The 18110-nt window shown below is 33.0% G+C and overlaps 1 protein-coding gene across 1 annotated transcript in view; it reads right to left on the bottom strand.

Annotated features, from left to right (window-relative positions):
* Positions 1-5755: 5755 nt before the first annotated feature.
* Positions 5756-18110, bottom strand: part of LOC129228464 (eukaryotic translation initiation factor 3 subunit C-like) — a 40068-nt gene continuing 27713 nt past the window's right edge. The window contains exons 5-10 of the mRNA XM_054863145.1: positions 14523-14606; positions 12089-12198; positions 11503-11706; positions 7656-7818; positions 6243-6311; positions 5756-6164 (exon numbers count right to left, since the gene is read on the bottom strand). Coding sequence (XP_054719120.1) covers positions 6136-6164; positions 6243-6311; positions 7656-7818; positions 11503-11706; positions 12089-12198; positions 14523-14606 — 659 coding nt within the window. The 3' untranslated portion in view covers positions 5756-6135. The remainder of the gene's footprint in view (positions 6165-6242; positions 6312-7655; positions 7819-11502; positions 11707-12088; positions 12199-14522; positions 14607-18110) is intronic.

Here is an 18110-nt window from a genome sequence, read left to right as displayed (position 1 = left end):
CTGAAAAACAAATTTTGCAACAATGACTAGAGTGACAAACATGAAATAATTAGAGCTTCAACTTAATTAATTTGCTATCAAGGACATATAAGGCAATCGGATTTCGAAATGCGTGTAAAATCAGGACTGACGGGTAAAATTGTAAGAAAGTACTAACCAGGAAACATCACGAGTTCAGTAATCATGAAAAAAGCTGAAAATGGTCGCATTCGAAAGAGTATCTTTAGAAAAAAATTTGACCCAAATATTGTGTGCCCTCGTCCTTTTGTTTTTGAGATATGAGGGGTCAAAGTCTGTCGAAATCTTACGAAAATTCGCCAAATTTCAAGACTTGGCAAGAAATGGAAAATACCACGTGATTTCATCGCCTGCGTCTAGCAAGACTCTCATTCCCATTTCTGGTCATCTGCAAAGCGCGTAAACGATGTTCCGAATTAACCCTTTACTTGTGTGTTTGTAAAATTAAAAAGTAACTATGAAGCCTGTGAAATGGAAACTAGAGAGCTTTATCCAGAGGAGCTACAACTTTATAACGAAATTGAACGTAGGATTTAACTTTGTAATCGTGATAATAATGCATTTCAGAATTTAAGTGCATTTCAAGTGTTTTACTTAACTAATTTAAGTTTGTACTCTTGTTATGAAATGTGTTGTAAGTAATTAATAATTATGTACGAGAACTAATATGAATAAATAAAAAAAAACATGCTTATTAAAGCTTATATATTGAAAATAAAATGGATAGTTTTTGATGTTGAAAGAAAATGATCATGGATTGTAGTATCCCAGCTCTTATTTATTTTTTCAAAAGTTATTATCATTCATGAAGTTTTATTGTCTGACCACTGCTAGCGAAAATGTTTAATTTTTAATTTAAAATCGAAAAAAATAATAATTAAAAAAAAAAAGAAAACAAGGGATAGTAAATGTCAAAAATTTGCACAGCAAAACTAACGATGTCGGAAATTACTTAAATATTAATAAAGTGGTTTTTAAAACATAGATATCATTGTACTTCATAACAGATTCTTATCAAATATTTTATAGTCGACAATCATTACAACGACCCCTGTAGTTCGAAAAAGTCTGCCACTGCAACTGAAAGTCGCTATAACGTAAATGCACATCATATTGCATGTTATTTAGTCATTTTTAAAAATACCTAAGTCACTTTTACCAATTATGTTTCACGTTAAAAGGGAATTCAAATACGATCAAAATAAAAATTAATACAGTTTTTTTTTTTTTTTTGACTTGTTAGAGGGCTTACACATAACTTGAAAACGATACACATAACTGATATAACGAAAAACAAACTGGAAATAACTGACAGAAATCGTTTTTTTTTTTTTAATTTGAGAACATGGTTTGAAATCTTTAAAAATGTCGTTTTCTTCGTATTTAGATACTGTTGAAGACTTCAGACTTACGACTTTTCAAAAAAAAAAAAAAGACTTTAAAGTGTGTTTACCGTTTCTCTACGGTTATCATATTTTTTTCAAAACAGTTTCATCATCGAATAAACTCATTCAGTGGAAATATTTCACCCGCAGAAGCATAAAAGTTTTAAACATCAGTTTTTTAACAGACAGTCTTAAGAATAACAAAAAAGTTTAAACTTTGAACGGTATATTCAAATGTATTCAGTTAATACGTTCTATTGGACGCTAAAATATCATCACATCTGTGGAATTTTAAACGAGATTTTGTGCTCGAACCCTATGACAGATCGGTCGCAGTAATAGGAGGTCGTTCTTGTTGACTGCAGTTAGGAGCGCACTGGTGGGAGGTCACTGTGACCTCCCAAAAATTTTCCTTATTCGACAAAGTTCGTCTGACAGTTCGGCAAATTAGAGGACATAATTACAATTTTTTAACTCCCGAAAGTCATTTTTCATACATTATTATTTGGGCATACTCGTATTTTATCGCTCAGCAAAATTTGAATTTTCTTTCGGTAAATTGAGAATTTTTGCTTTCCCAAAAGTTTAAGCTCGGGGAACTTCTCACTGCAGTATATTTTAATTTGCCCCGCGCCATGGTAGTCACCCCGAGTAAAGAATTAATGCGATATTTCTCACGCACTTTGGTGGTGACCAAATATGGAAGTGAAATGTCTTGTCAGATGCAGATGTTGAATTCACGCCGAACCTTCATTTCTGAACAAAACTCGCTAAATTTGGCGACTTTACTAAAAATTTCGGCAATTTTTAAGACCTCATATTTCGATAACGAGGTCACGAGGGCACGTAGTTTCAGTGCCATAAACATGTTTTCCAATGCTCTTTCGAATGCCACCAATTTGGAATTTTTTTGAATTTCCTTGATCGTGATGTTTAATGGTAAGATGCGTAAATTTTGCAACTAATTTATAGAATTTGATAAATATGCATGTTCTTGAACCCAAAATACAAGTTTCCATTACTTTTATACCCTGTAGATATGCGGATCAATATTCTGCCACGGACAGGCGGTGGGCCTAGAGACGCCCCTGCTCCGCATTAATTTTACATGCTACATTTTTCTTTACGTTAAAAAGAGAAATGCTTGTTTTCAGGAGTTGAGCAGCTGTAAGAATAGCATAGGTATGATAAATTGACATTCAAATTACTTTTCTTTATTTATTAAAAATTCTTTGTCCTCATTCATACTTAAAAATATTTAGTTTTAACAACTGCTCAGTATTGGCAGAGTACATGAATCAAAATTGGGAAACGGCACTAAAGCAAAGATAATATTATCCTAATCATTAGATTGAACAGTAATTCAAACATAAAAATGCTTTTCTACTTACACAGGCCTCATTTTCTAAATCAAATATAGGAGAAAATGTGTCCTCAGCTAATTCTGCAGTTGTTTGATTTCAAAGGTTTTGAATTTGTGCGGAAGATGAAGTCGTTGCCAAATGCGAATTGTAATTATTTAAGAGGCGATTACGGTTGCGTTCGAAAACAGTGTACTGGCTACAAGGGGTAGGTTCGGAAACTCGCTGCGGTCGCACCGGTGCCACCGTCAGTGGCCGGAAACGCATTTAGCTGATTTTTGGTGCGACCGACCTCACCGACCAGCGTCTGGAAATGCTTGCGGTTGCTCTCTAGGGGCCGTGGTAGCCCGATCGTTAGAGTGTCGGATTCGGAGCCGGAGGGTTCTGAGTTCGAACCTCGATGGTCGAAGATCCACCGTCGTCATTAAAGGGGACTGGGCGACGTTAAATATGCCCGTGGTCCCAATGCCCTCCAAGTGAAACGATACCTCTGGGGGGACTAGCACCAGGTAGCTATTAGCTCCTGGTCTAGTTCTAAATTCTCATTAACTGTTCGATCCGGTGATGGTGCTGCCATCTATCGGTATATAAAAATAATGGAGGCAAGGAACTTAGTATGGGTCATTCCATTTTAAATCAACAAATTTTCAAAAAAGTTGTTGCATCACCATTTTTGATTTTGATGAAAATTTGCATGTGCATTCCTTTCATTTCCTAGAACTCAAAAAAATAATTTTTTTATCTTTAAAAAATTTACCCTTTGATATATAGGCCATTTTTGTTGCCTATATATCAAACTACTATATATAAACTTTCTTTTTCTTCTAATTTTCATAATTTTAGATGAAGGTGACACTAAAGGGCCATTATTTTTCAACAACTTTTAAATTTAGAATTAAAAAAAAATAAATGAAAGCTGCTGAGTGTTTATTTGATGCAATAGACTAGTTTGGTGTGGAAACGTTGGCTGTCAGTGAAGCTTAAAGGGTTGTAATAACATTCACGAAATTAATATTTAGCAGTCAATAACGAAGCTGATACTTCCTTTCAAAAAAATTCGTGTTGTGGGTGAAAAATTCGCGTTAGCTCTAAAATTCGTTACTTGTGAAAAATTCGCGTTATAGCCATTTCGCGTAAGTCGAATCACGTTGCAGCGGGAGTCGACTGTATGGCTACACACTTGCTACATTCAGGGTTCGTCCACGTCTGCTGAGCCAGGCCCCTCCCCCTCCCTACGTGAAAGAATTTCTTATACAGGATTCCCTTTATCTTCAACCATCGTTACTTCTTGCTTTCATGGGCTCACCAACACGCCCAACGGCGTGGTGAATAGCAACAGGTCGTCTTCTGGAATGAGTCCAGATTTAATCTGCAATATAATGATGGACGTGTACGTGTCAGACGTACACATGGGAACGTCACCTCCCAGAGTGTAAATCCATCATACCAGTTTTAATGCCAGGCGCCATGGCATGCCAAGGGCAGTTAGCATTACGGGTAACCTCAATAGCAAGAACTACTTCAGGGAAGATGTGACGCCTGAGATTCAACCCTTTCTTTAAAGCATTCCTTGTGCAGTGTTTCAGCAGGATAATGCAAGGCCACATGTCGCATATAACGTACAAGCGTTCTTCGGTGCACGACTGGTTAAGCTACTTCTTCGGCCTGCCTGTTCTCTCGATATGACGCCCATCAAGCATGTCTCAGATCGTGTTGGTCAGAGACTCGCCCGGCATTTTTTTTGTGGATGAACTTTGGCTTTAGATTGAAGCCATATGGTATGCCATTCCCAATCATGATTCAACAACTCTATTATTTGATGCAAAAAACGGATACAGGCTCGATTAGCTCTGCAGGGTAGCTACATTCAATATTAATTTTCGCCTGTTATTTTTGTGTTTGATCTGTGATTTTGATTGTTTAGTTTTAGCACTATAAGTAACAAGTGAAATAAACTCGATTCCTTTCTAATGAGTCCTTCATGTTGTTGCAATGTTCCGAAAAATGAGTGTATTTCAGAATATTAAAAATACTCCAACGTCTGCTCCTCCCTTACAATCATTTGGGCACTCTCGATCCTCAGAGTCATGAAAAGTGATTGGTGGTACAAATTACTGTTTCATGTCCAACTTCAGGGCTGATTAAAGGTCCTTCTATCATTGGTATCTTTCACAGTTGCGAACTTTACGACACCACACCTTTTTCTGTACCAACAAAACTTGTAAATTATTGAATTTTGATTAAATGATGTTCTAATGATAAATTTAAAACATTTGCTCACACTTTGATCAAGTAACTTTAACTCTTAGTAATTAAGTAGAAATACTGTTCAAAAGAGGAACTCCAAAAATATAAAAAGATCAATAATATTGTTTGCCCCTGGCTCGTCTTCTTCCTAAATTTTTCTTTCTTCTGTTCTGCCCCCCCCCCCCCTGCACTTCCATTGCCATATGTCTACCAATGCGAACATGCTTCAAAAATCATAGCAACAAGCGACTTTTTCGTTGAGAATTTATGAACCTTCCCTGAAACAAAATCTTGGCTCTGGCTTGAACAGCTATAAACAAATTTATCTCGATGTGGTGGTGGGGGGGGGGGGGGGGGGGAGTTAAAAAATATGCGAGTCTTGAAGAGGAAAAAATATTTTTATTAGTTTGGAGAAAAATGTGTTAAGCAGACTTTCTGAAAAAAGGAAATGTAAAATCTGAAATACTTGAACATTATCAGTGTAACCTTTTTTCAGGGACCAGCAGAAAGTGATGTTGGAGGAAGGATTACGTTTGAAATGGACAGTGTAAAATTGGGGTTCTGCTGTACAGGCATATTGTAACACAATGAGCAAAAAATATTAATGTTAAACAAATGCCCACTTTCTGATGCTTTAACAAAAAATCTATTTTCAATGAAGTTTTGCAATATAAATGAAATATTTCTGTTTTTAACTAGCAGAAATAAAGTTTTTGAGTGAGACTAAATAATTACAAGCAGCAGTTTTTTCTTTTTCAATACAATTTTATTGGGAAATTTAGTTTGTAATGCACACTTTAAAATGTGATATTTTCAGAGTTACCATTTACAACAGCTTGTTTTATACAGTCTTGAACCCAGTATAATGAAAGAATAATAATGAGGTTTAAGTTACAGATAAAACATCAGGTAAAATATTGATTTAATACTATGTAAAAAAAAATACTTTGGCAAACATGAGTCACATGAAATTTTATTTAAAAGTATGTACTTCGTTTTTTTAAAGTCAAAATGAAAGTTCTATACAATATTCAGTTCTGTATTGTAAATGACACCCGGTAAAAAATCTTCGGACTGCAACAATGTAGAATAGAAGTTTCTTTTCTTCTTGCAAAACAAGCTATTTAATAATTACGTTGATTGTTCCTCCGATCTGCAAAAAATGCACAATTAATGACAACATGTAAAAAAACTTATACAGTAAATAAACAAATAGTCAAAATTTTCTTACTCCAATTCCTATCTTGGTTTCCATAATTGCTTTTTTGAAAATTTGAATCTCTATTTCCTGTCTGCTGACCTGTAAGGGAAATTAGTTTCAAATTGAAAGATCAGAAAAATAATGACTAGATCAAAATTTAACTAACCAAGAGCTTTAAATGGTAAAATATTTTTAATACATTGAAAATAATGCAATTAAATCTATAGGTAAACAAGTGACTGAGCTCAGTCACTTTCCTATGCCGGGCTGATGAGTGCTAATAAGCACGAAACTGCAGTCCTCGGCTGGAAATGACTGAGCTGGCGGTGTATTTCACGTATTTCTGCTTTAGCTCTGGCTAATGGGCGGTAATTTACTGAACATGGGTCTATTTTTTGTCATTACTGACACAATAAGCTTTAAAATGAGGGTCAAATCATGGAGTTTTGATAAAGGAAAAGGAAGACCTTGCATATTAACAGAAAAACAGGTAAAAAAAAAAAAAAAAAAAGGGTTTCTCAAACTGAGTGTTGCAGCACCTTGGGGTGCCAAAGGAAGACACCAGTAGTGCAACAAGTGTCGTGTTTTGTTAGCCAAGTTTGCCAGATAAGGTCTAAAATGTCACCTGTTCCCTCCTTTTTTGATGCTGCATTGTTAAAATTCACTGGATTGTGACTATTTTCATCAGAACGCTTAACTGATGATGAAGCATTATCTGAAAGCAGTTTTTAATAATTAGGCAAAAAGTGTAGCAAAAGCTATTACAGAAGAGTGATATTAAAATTACTTGATTGTATTTTGCTGCTAGTTTTGCTTCTACATGGTTCACTGTAGGTTACCAGTATTAAAAGATGTTGTTTAATGTTTTCGTAGCCTAATTTATGTAGTTGACGAGTTCACAAAGACAAATGCCTCTGCATACCAAGAAAAGTATATTGTAAACTGTTAAGGTCCTGGTTAGCTTTCTTAGCACTCTAGTGTTCTTATAATAAGACACCGGATTATCGAGCGGAGGATGTGATCATGTGCTGCATCTTCTGCACACATATGCACGAACTGTGCCCATGAGTGAGTAAAAAAAAAAAAAAATGAATAATCAGTTGTCCCAAATATGACGATTGATCTTTCTAATTTCCATAGAAGTAAACATCGAATTTTTCTAATATTTTGGAGTTTATCAAATGTGGTTTAATTATATTGATTTTTCAGGCTCTTCAATTGGGGTTTTATTTTGATAGTACAACTTACAGCTTTTGTCTTAAACTTTAACTTTGTGTGAAGTTATCTTTGCCCGGATATTAAAAAAAAATTATTGAGTAATTTTCAACATTTCACATTTCCTGAAATATTGTTTTGTGCGGATCAATTGTATTAACATTACTGAATACCAATGCATAATTTAAAAGAGATTCTGAATGCTATAACACCAGCTATTGCACAAACCTAAATTTCTGCTGAAATATGAGCCTTGTTTTAAGTCTAAGAGCCGCTCATTTTGTTCTACTAGTGAAGAGACTTTATCTGCCAACTGAAGAGACAAAGCTTGTATTCTTGATGGTTCAGTTCGATGTAGAATGACAGATTGTGTTGGTTCATCCAGTGAAGCCTACAAAACAAACGAGGGCAGATATGAATAAGTGATTGGAGCATAATAATGATTTTATATAGATTATTTAAACATGCAAAAATTGTGTAAATGTTGAATTGAGAATTAGCAAGCAACCAGAAAGAAGGAAAAGTCAAAAACATGTGCCCGTGGAGTTTCTTTTCATATGTGGGTGGTTAAAAAAAATAAATAAATAAAAAACAAAAACTTGAATTAAAAGTTATAAGAACTTTTCAAGCAATAGAAGAAGGTCCTGAAAAAAATTGCTAGGTAGATTTACCGAAAACTTTGGACTCTTGATCCCAAAAAATGAGAAGCTATTAAATACATTTCAGGTATGAGCAATATTTCCTTAGCTACAGCCTTTAGAGTTTGCATCAGGTATTGGAACAGATAAAGTCAACTTATGTATTTTTTTTCTGGAGAAGAAAATATCAATTTTGCATCATTTTTGGAGATTAGTTGTAGGTTGCATTCCTTTAAGATAGTGAAAGAAACAACATCCCTTCAAAAATTGACAAAACAGGGACTACTAATTCATTATATTGAATACAGTGACCTCTCACTTATGCGCAACCAAAGAGGACAACGAAACTTTCGCACACATTTGAAAACCCCAAAAATAAGCTTAAACGCGAAAAGTTAGCATTGATTATACTAATAGTACACAGTACACTACTACTAATAATGAATAAATATGCACATAATTTCTGATTATGTATTCTAATTTTATAAGAATGAATGTAAAAATTCAAAGTTGAACTTTTTGTCATTTTTTATACACATGTAAGCAAATTTCCAAAAATCTAAAGTTCCTTAATCAATGACAGTCACCGATCTGCAAGGATACAACAGATTCTCGCAGGCTACATCAGTGCTAACCGCTTGGCCACGACTTTTAGTGACGTCAACCTTTTTGTAAGTAACTCGTTCTCCCCTCTCAATGTCAATCATAAGAATCATACCTCCCCCAATTGCACACTTGTGGGAAAAAGAATGCGTTCTTGGAAGAGAATCCGAACAATGTATTAAGAGCATGTGAATGCATTCAAAGAGACAGAACAAGGGTATATTCTTGTAATACCAAAGCGTAGATAAGCGATTCGACTGAAACTTGAAATTATTTTATGTAAAAAGTTAACATTGTTTTCCTATATTGCTGGCCGGGCCCACGAGAAAAACATGCATAACAGAGGTCGATTATAAGTGAAAGATCACTGTACTTGAAAAACAGCATTTCTGTTACTTCTCCAAACGTTTCAAGGATTAATTCTTGCTTTATTCAAAAAGTAAGACCATTGAATTTACAACTACCATAACAAACCAATCAAACAAGTAGCCTCTTCACTTTTTTCTAGAATTTGGTTAGGGTGAAAATATTAAATACCGCCCCCCCCCCCTCCAATCAAATCTGGAACTGTAAATAAAGAAATAATAAGTTAACAAAAGCTTCAAATCTAAAACTGAATCCTTTATGAAAATTGTGACCACAAAAGCTGCCACTTTCAAACACAAGAACAAAAGTTGCTCTTTCTTATCCTAATTTTTTTGATAAGATTTAATTTTCCTTCTTATAAAAATATTCACTTCTAACTTCTTGGTTATTAATAAGACATTTTTTAAATGCTTAGAGATGCTTAAAACATTTCAGGCAGACATTCAAGAAGCTTCAGTTTGAATGAAAATATCCAATCTAAAAAAAATAAGGAAAAGATAAAATATTTTTATGCACTCATTCAGGATGACATTCTACAAATAGTTTAGAAAACCAAAGATAAGTTGGGAGATGAAACATTAGAATACATCTTTCGAACATCCTTTATTATTTTAGCCAATGTAGTACTTGAAAGTAAAGAACTTGAGTTTACACATCTGTTTCAAGAACTGAAATTTAGAATTTTATAAATGAAATTTTACAGAAATATGCTTTTAAGACTGGGGGAATGTATTTGATAGCTTTTATATTAACTTACATGCTTTCTTTTTACTTAAGTCATAATTTAGCTTCCAAAATTTTTTTAGCTGAAAAGATGTGTTTAAAATAGATTGTAGCTTACAGGTAAAGATCTAGATTAGTGGTGGACATTTGCCAATGCGCAACAATTTCAATGGAAAATGACTAGCAACGAATCAAGTCCAAGTCATCAAAGATGATGACCATGCGTTTCTTTATTTGTTAAATATAATATCACCGTTTGAACACTTCATTCCGAATTGATTTTAAGAGAGGAAACTCAATAAAACTCATTATCAATTAAAGTAACATAATTATCCCTGACATTTTTTCATCTAGTCTTAGTTAAAAATGGTCCGTTTTTGCGATCTGGATATTTTCTACGTTTATGACCATTTGCAATTCCAAATTTCCAGGTAAATAATAGTGTTAGGCGACAGAAATTTTCCGACTAATAAATAAACCAAAGCCTATTTGAGTTCTCACATTTGCTTTCATTCAGCTATATATTGCCTACTTTACATTATATTAAAAAAATTGTGAAGTATTTCCTTTTGTTGTATGCTTCTATCTTTATATTAAAATATATATCCAGTGAAATTTTGTTAGCTGTTTTTGTAGATTATCATAATATTTTGATTTTGTTGTTAATGTTTTGTTGCGAGTAGGTTATTTACTCTTTGTACTGTGTGCTACTTTTTCCAAATATAGCTACCAAAGTGCATAGGTGGCTACCATTTTTTGTTACTTTGGCAGTCAGTGGCTATTATTCAAAATTTCTAGCATAGACTACAGCTTTGGGCTTCATATTTTTGATTTTTTGATATTGGTAGCCTAACTGACTTCTATATGAATTAAAGTTTAAACATCTTATGCATTTGACACTTTTGACATTTTACACCCTCAGAGACAAGCCGCCCGCATCTACCAATTGCTCGGTTTATCAGTTTTAAATGCTCAGATAAATCTGAGCAAGTGGGTCTCTGAAGAACTTCATTTAAATACATAAACAATTACATTATTATCTGTTACAATTTTGATTTGCTCTTGACAAAAATTTTGGTAATTTAACATCAATATATGTAATGAAGCAGACAAAACCAATGCATAAAAGCTTTACAATGATACAATAAAACATAAACGACACTAGAGAGTTGTTGCTTTACAAAAGATAACGGGTTAAAGTGCAGAAAAAAATTAAACGATATTAACTATTGAAAATAGAAAAAATATGTGTATTAGTCAATGCCTTGAAACGTGAAGCCTTCATTGGCCAAGAGACTGAAAATCGAGTTAATTCTGATGTAAGTATGATGTTGTGAAAAGGTGATTAATATGTTTTTATTGAGTGAAAGACTATGATTACGTCTGATATGCAAATGCAATATTAGTGGACAGAAGAAAATGTAATGTTCTGTAGAACCTAATTCCTCGCAAGAGCAATTAGCAAAATCAGAAAGGTTAAATCTGTTAAGATATTGTGGGAATGGTCCATGGCCAGAAAGGAAAATTGTCTCAAACCTACTTTTAATGCGGGAAGATAAACGAATGGTGGGGAAGAATTCAAAAACATCTCTAGCATTAATATTTGACTATTATTGACCATGTCTGACAATTCACATCCAAATGTATAAGCTGGATTTGTAACTCATAAGTACATGATCTGACATTGATGACTCTGGTCAGATCGTCAATTACAAAAATATTTCAGGAAAAACTAAACTTCATACCATTAATTCCTCATTGATGATCATTTTACACAGAATGCTATGCACAATGGATTTATCCAGTTCAAACATTTCTGATAGTCTGGCAACAGACAAGGAATCATAATAACTGCTGTAAGTGAAAAGGTATGTGCGAAGTGCTTCTTCTTGAATCTTTTGGGATATCATTTCTCTGACTTTTTCAGCTTGATGGAACAGATCCCATACCTAAACAAAAGGAGGTTTATTTATTTATTTTTTTTTTATAAAAGAGACACAAGCTGCACTTACAATTAGTAAAATAACCAGTGCTAGTAAATGTTATTTTCAAAATTATTATTTATCATAAAATCAGATAATAATGCACGTAAAAAAGAGCTAAAATAGTAATGATAATAATAAGCTGTAAAAAATTAAACACATCTGGAAATCTATAAATTAAAAGACGTTTAGAAAACAAACCTAAACCATAGCATGTTGTATTAAGCTGAATGAATAAAAGAAACATTGAACATTACATGTAAAACATCTGTATTTTTGCAAAAATTTTAAGATTTATTAAAGCTTCAATTATCACAGATACAAAAAATGTACATGTTTATGTACTTGCCTTGGAATTCATCTTTTCATTAATGATAAAATCCTTGCAGGCTCTCCAATTTCCAATTCTCATAGCTTTTGATGCAGCTACAACATGTTCACGCATACTTTCAGGTGGACCTAAGAAGAAGTGTTGAAACATGATGATTTAGAGTGATTTTTATAACAAAAAATTAAGGCCCTAGATTTTGAGACTTGGAAAAAGTGCAAGGAATAATTTTTTTGTAAAAGGAATCTTAAATCAAAACAAGTCTGGGTATTTAGGGGAGAGTTTGGAGGAAGGGACACTTGCATTCATGCTAAAATGAAATCTGAAAAAATATTTCTAGCTTATCCAGTAGAAGTTGTACTAAGCGGAATCTTTCTTAAAATTACGGGTAAAAATCTTACAGTTTTCTGCTTCTTTTAGGGCGTCTGCTTCGTGATAACATGGAGAGTATTTATTATAAAAAATACACAGTACTTTAAAAACTTAATATGTTGTCATATTATTTAGTTAGAAAAACTATTTACGGTTTGAACTGCTGACTTAGTTGACAAACTTTGTTCCGTAAATTTTATATTTTTATTTTTCTGCTCACTTTACTTCAGATCAAAATAGTTGGAGAGAAAAATTTAAGTAAAAGTCTGAGGTTAACCTCGATTTATGGACGATCAGTTGCAACCTGAGAGCAGGAATTAAAATGAAGGGAGGAAGTCCAATCGTTGGCTTAACAAATGCTGACCCAAAGACCCCAAGTCATGTGGCTAAGCATCGACGAATGGTTGGCACGTTTATCGTGAAACAAGCGAAACAAACCTGATTTCTTCCAATGCCTGGCTTTAAAACCTATCACGTGACTTGGTGTCTTTGTTTCATAAATGAAAGTCTGCATTCCCTCCGTTTTATCCCTTCTCAATGGTTGCGACAGACAGAAGTAGCAGATTGGAATCAAGTAAGAACCTAATGTTGCGTCAACTACTGGACAAGAAAAAAATAATGTTTTCACACTTCATTTTTGCATAAATGCAACTGTCCCATTCCTCAACTTTCACCTACGAATAAAAAGTTCTACTTCTGAAATTCCTAATTTGAAATGAATTTTAGTATTTACAACAATTCTGATCAATGAAGCAAAGTGTAATGCTGTCGTTTCCAAAGATAAACAGAGTAACCTATAGGATGTTTCACTAATGCGAAACTAGGAAATTTTCAACAAATATCCCCCCAAAATCTTGAAAGGGAAATAAAATAAAAAGTAACTTACTCTTTACTTGTCAATTAAATTGGGTAAAATACGTGCATGCAAAGTGAAATACCTCTGGAGTACGGTTTTGGGCCACTTAAAACTGATGCAGAAAAGAGTCTTACAAGGAGTCTTGTTAAGGGATATCTCAAGACCTTTAACATCATAGAAATAAATCAACAGCATTAAGGGCCATTCCATGTAAATTTACTTTTATCTACCAGTTTGTTGGCACTCTCAGCTTCAATGAGATGACATCTGATTCCAGCTCGGTTCACTATTCCTGGCCTGATGAGTTCTAATAAAAACGAAACTGCAGTCTCTGGATGTGATAACTAGGCTGCCCTGTATATTGCATGTAGTTCTGCTTTAGCCCTGACTTGTGGGGGGTAACTTACTGTCGCAACTTTATATGTGTTTCCTGTGTATAATATTTTTTATACTTTGATGCAATACTTTACAGCATATTATGATTTATCAAAGTATTCTCCTATATGTAAAAGGTACTGATAAAATTAAAGTCATTATGCACTGCAGCATTTACCCATAGAACAACAAACTAATAGAGAAGACATATAATTTCATGAGCAGCAAATGCGACAACTAAGCGAACAATTATGGTGAACATTTTTAATTTTCATAACTGCTAACCTTGAAAGGTGAAAACTGGGGGGATTTAGCATGAATAAATTCAGCAATGACAATTTGAATGTAAAAATTTTTAAAAGATGGAAAATCAAATTAAAAAACATATTCGGACATACAATTTTCATACGCATATAAAAGATTTTTTTTTGCAATCGCGATCATTTTCCTGTAAGATATTATTTCTCTTCTTCTAGAATTATATTCACTAAAAAATCCCTTTTTGATAGAATTTTGTTGTTTTGATGAAAATTCTGAGCTATTTACATTATTAGGGGATTGCATCAAAATTCGGGAGTTTCCTGAACAAATTGGAATAGTTGGAAGTTGTGTTATTTTGTAAACAAATTAATGTTGGCACTCCCAAGTTTCATAAAAATAATAATTTGACCTCATATATTGTGGCCTCAAAGTAACAGCAAGACATCTAATCTCAGGAAAAGATATCCTACTGCCGCTTTGAGTCAAGGATATGTTTGCACCTGCTTTAAGTCTATATCTAATCACATACCCTGTCCAGCTAAAAAATGAAAACTGAGTACCTTTTGCAATTCATTCATAAATAAATCTTACCAACTAATGCTTGTCGTTCACTATTTCTCAACTGATGGTGAAAAGATTTGCTGATCATTCTTCTTCTCCCTTCTAATTCATGAGCTGAAATAAAACAATTTCTTTTTAAAGTCAAGTAAAAACTTAATTAACTAACATGCTTAAGCAAAATTACTATCTATAGAATGATAATTAAGAGCATACTTTATTTTGTTTCAAACTGGGGAAAAAAGTTAAGGTTTCTTTTTGAAAAGAATTTCAGACGCATAATGTAACCTCCAAATACAAAATCAAATATCAGTGTGTTGAATAAATAGAGTCTATGAATTTAGTTTTTGGGAAAATAATTTTGATTAAAATGCAGATATCAAAATTATTTAAAAAAAAAAAAAAAATTGATCGAGGGTTTGCAATTACAGTAGCTTTTCCTTGAGTTTTTAGAATATTAGATTGCATGATCATCAGAAAATTCCATGATTTTCAAGTTCTGTATGCATGCTGGCACAGTTTATACCTCAAAACTCAAATTTTGAATTGGTAGCCAATGGCTACCAGAACCTCATAAAATGGTAGCCAAATCTCAAAAAATGATAGCCAAACTTAATTGAAATTATTTAATTTATTTTATTCCATTTATTTATTTAGAATGTGTGTATATGTCATTGGCGTAGCAAAGAACTTTTCTTATAAAATAATAATTAAAATAAGTAAATAAAAAATATTAAAAAATAAATAAATAAAATAAAAAGCAAGCTAAAAAAGGAAAAGAGTTGCGGATTTTTTTTTGGGGGGGGGGAGGGGGAGAATTGAACTTGAGTGGGAACGGGCAACTCCACCCAGATATTATTTAACACATCTTTTGCAAACTATAATCTGTATTAATTTCTTTAAACAAAACCCATCAGGATATTAAAATAAATAAAAAAAGAAGATTATTATTATTATTTTTTTCAGCTTTCAAAACTTCTAGAAACACCACTGCTTTCAACCTAAAGATGAGTTAGTTCCTTGATAAAGAAAACAACAAAATACCAAAAACTTGAACAGAACAACAGAACTTTTTAAAAAACCTGAACCATTTGCGATTCTACAAAAATGTTTTTTTTTTTTTGCTTTTTCAAATGCATGCAAATTTTTTATAAAAATCGAAGCCTGAGTGTCAAAAAATGAATGAATAAATAAAAGAAAAGCAAACAATATAAAACAAAACGAAAAAAAAATGAAATAAAAGATCCAGCAGAAGAAAAAAAAGGGTTCCAGCCGGATTCTTTCCACCTTCTCCAGACACAAGAGCGCCATTTTTTTTATTTATGTGTTTTATAAATACGATTGTACTTCTCTTTATTTATTTTGGAACAGATTTTCCTCTTTTTACTGGTGAAAATGGACAACCTACAACGCGGCGCCATTTTGAAAATTTACCGCGAAACTTAAAAATAACAATTTTTTTGGAGAAATTAAGTAAATAAAGGGATATGTCCTCTCCTCCAGTAGGTTTTATATTTAAAAAAGAAAAAAAAAGGAAAAACAAACAATATAATTCAAACAAAAAATCAAAAATTTTGCAAAACAAAATTTTTTTTTTTAGCGATATTGTTTTTACCTTGTCTTGATGCATTTCGACTCAAAGATGCCATTTCTGTTTATTCATATGTAAACCAAATGTACAAGATTAATTCTTTTCATTTATTTTGGAAAGGATATTTTCGTCTTAACTGTTAAAAATGAACAATCTAACAACGCGACGCCATTTTGAAACCGCGTAGTTTAAAAAACACCGCAAAACGAAGAAACAGCCATTTGTTAAGGAGAAATAAAGTTGAAAAATGAATTTAAGATTAAAAAAGCATAATTTACTAAATTGGTGTGTGAAATTTGTCTATTTTTACGATCGCGTGTAAAGAAAGCCGAGTTTTCAAAAGTTTTGTAACGAATTTGCCGTCGTGATTGCGATTTTTGTTTCTATTCAGAGCAAGCACAATTAGCCACAATTGCATATAAATATAATAATATTTAAAATACATTAACAGGGTTCATACCCTTAAGGGAGAAAAAAATTCAAGCACTTTTCAAGTACTTTTCAAGGCAAAAAAAATTTTTTTCAAGGCAATATCATAAATTTGTACTAAAAATATTGTATGAAGATTTCATGCAATGCAAACATATAAATAATAGGTAATAATATAAAAAAGTAAAGAAAAACAAAATTGCCTTTTCTACAACAAGACTTTGATAAAAAAACATCCACTGTGTTGAAAGTTTTTCTGCAAATGTCTGAAAAACTTGGTCATAAAGAGGAGCAGATCCTACGAGGTTTAATTTTGAAATCTTCACATTCAAAGAAGTATATTTTATAGAATATGCAAGTTAATATTTATATATAAAAAAAAAGAACCTTTCCTGAGTGATTTTAATTTTTATCAAAAGAAACCACAATGCCTAAATTCAATGGAATTGCTAGAGGAGGTTTTGATTGATAGTGAGTGGTTCATACACATATAAGGGCGGTTAGGATCAAAAACACAACCCAGATGGTAATTTCGGTTGCACTAAGTTTAATAGTATTAGACTTTTGATAATTATTTATGGGTATCAAAATATAAATCAATCAATCGATTTCGTACAAAATCACCTGAAAATTTCACTGAGCTAATCGGGGGGGGGGGGGGGGGGGGGATAATTTTTAAAACTAAGACCCCTATAACTTAAATTGAATACCCGATTTATAATTTGTCTTTATAAATCAGGACTTCAAGTTTAGTCAACAGTGCAGTATTGCTAGTAACAAAGCCAACAAAATGCTTGGGTTCATCAAGAGATCTATTTCAAACAAATCTAAGAAAGTTCTTCTGCCTTTATATAGGAGTTTAGTAAGACCTCATTTGGAGTATGCTGTTCAGTTTTGGTCGCCTTATCTGAAGAAAGATATTTTCGTATTGGAAAGGGTTCAAAGAAGGGTAACTAAATTAGTAAGGGGGACTCTCAGATTTAGATTATGATACCAGACTTAATAGGCTTAACATGTATAGCCTGGAGCAAAGGAGAGTCAGAGGGGACATGATTCAGTTATTTAAATTTATCAAAATGAAAGATGTAAATGGATTAAATTTTTGCAGGGAAAGCAGGACAAGGGGTCATTGTTTTAAGCTATTTAAATCTCAGGGTAACTTGGAAATCAGGAAAAAACTACTACTTTAGCAGGGTCGTGGGCACTTGGAATAGCTTACCGGAAGAGGCGGTAATGAGCAAGGGAGTGGATAGCTTTAAGAGGGCCATTGATCTTCATTGGGGGCTAATTAATTCACTAGGACCAGCCTAGCTGGGCCCAGAGCCTGTTGCTGGTCGTCACATTTGTATTTCTATTTGTATAAATATACATTTGTACAGAAACTACTTTTGATACATATAAAATTCATTTCTTATTTTAAAATAATTTATGAAGTTAAAATATTGCACAGATAAGTGCCTGTTGATAACCAGCAACAAGCAAAGGGCCTAACTAGGTTGGTCCTAGTCAATTTATTTGACCCCAATGAATATCAATGACCTTCCTTAAGCTATCTACCCCTTTGCTGATTACAGCCTCTTCTGGTAAGCTGTTCCAAATGC

This window comes from Uloborus diversus, chromosome 8 (assembly GCF_026930045.1).
Source record: "Uloborus diversus isolate 005 chromosome 8, Udiv.v.3.1, whole genome shotgun sequence".
Classification (NCBI taxonomy): Eukaryota; Metazoa; Arthropoda; class Arachnida; order Araneae; family Uloboridae; genus Uloborus; species Uloborus diversus.
The sequence above is the reverse complement of the archived record's forward strand: the minus strand, read 5'-3'. Positions and strand labels throughout refer to the sequence as shown.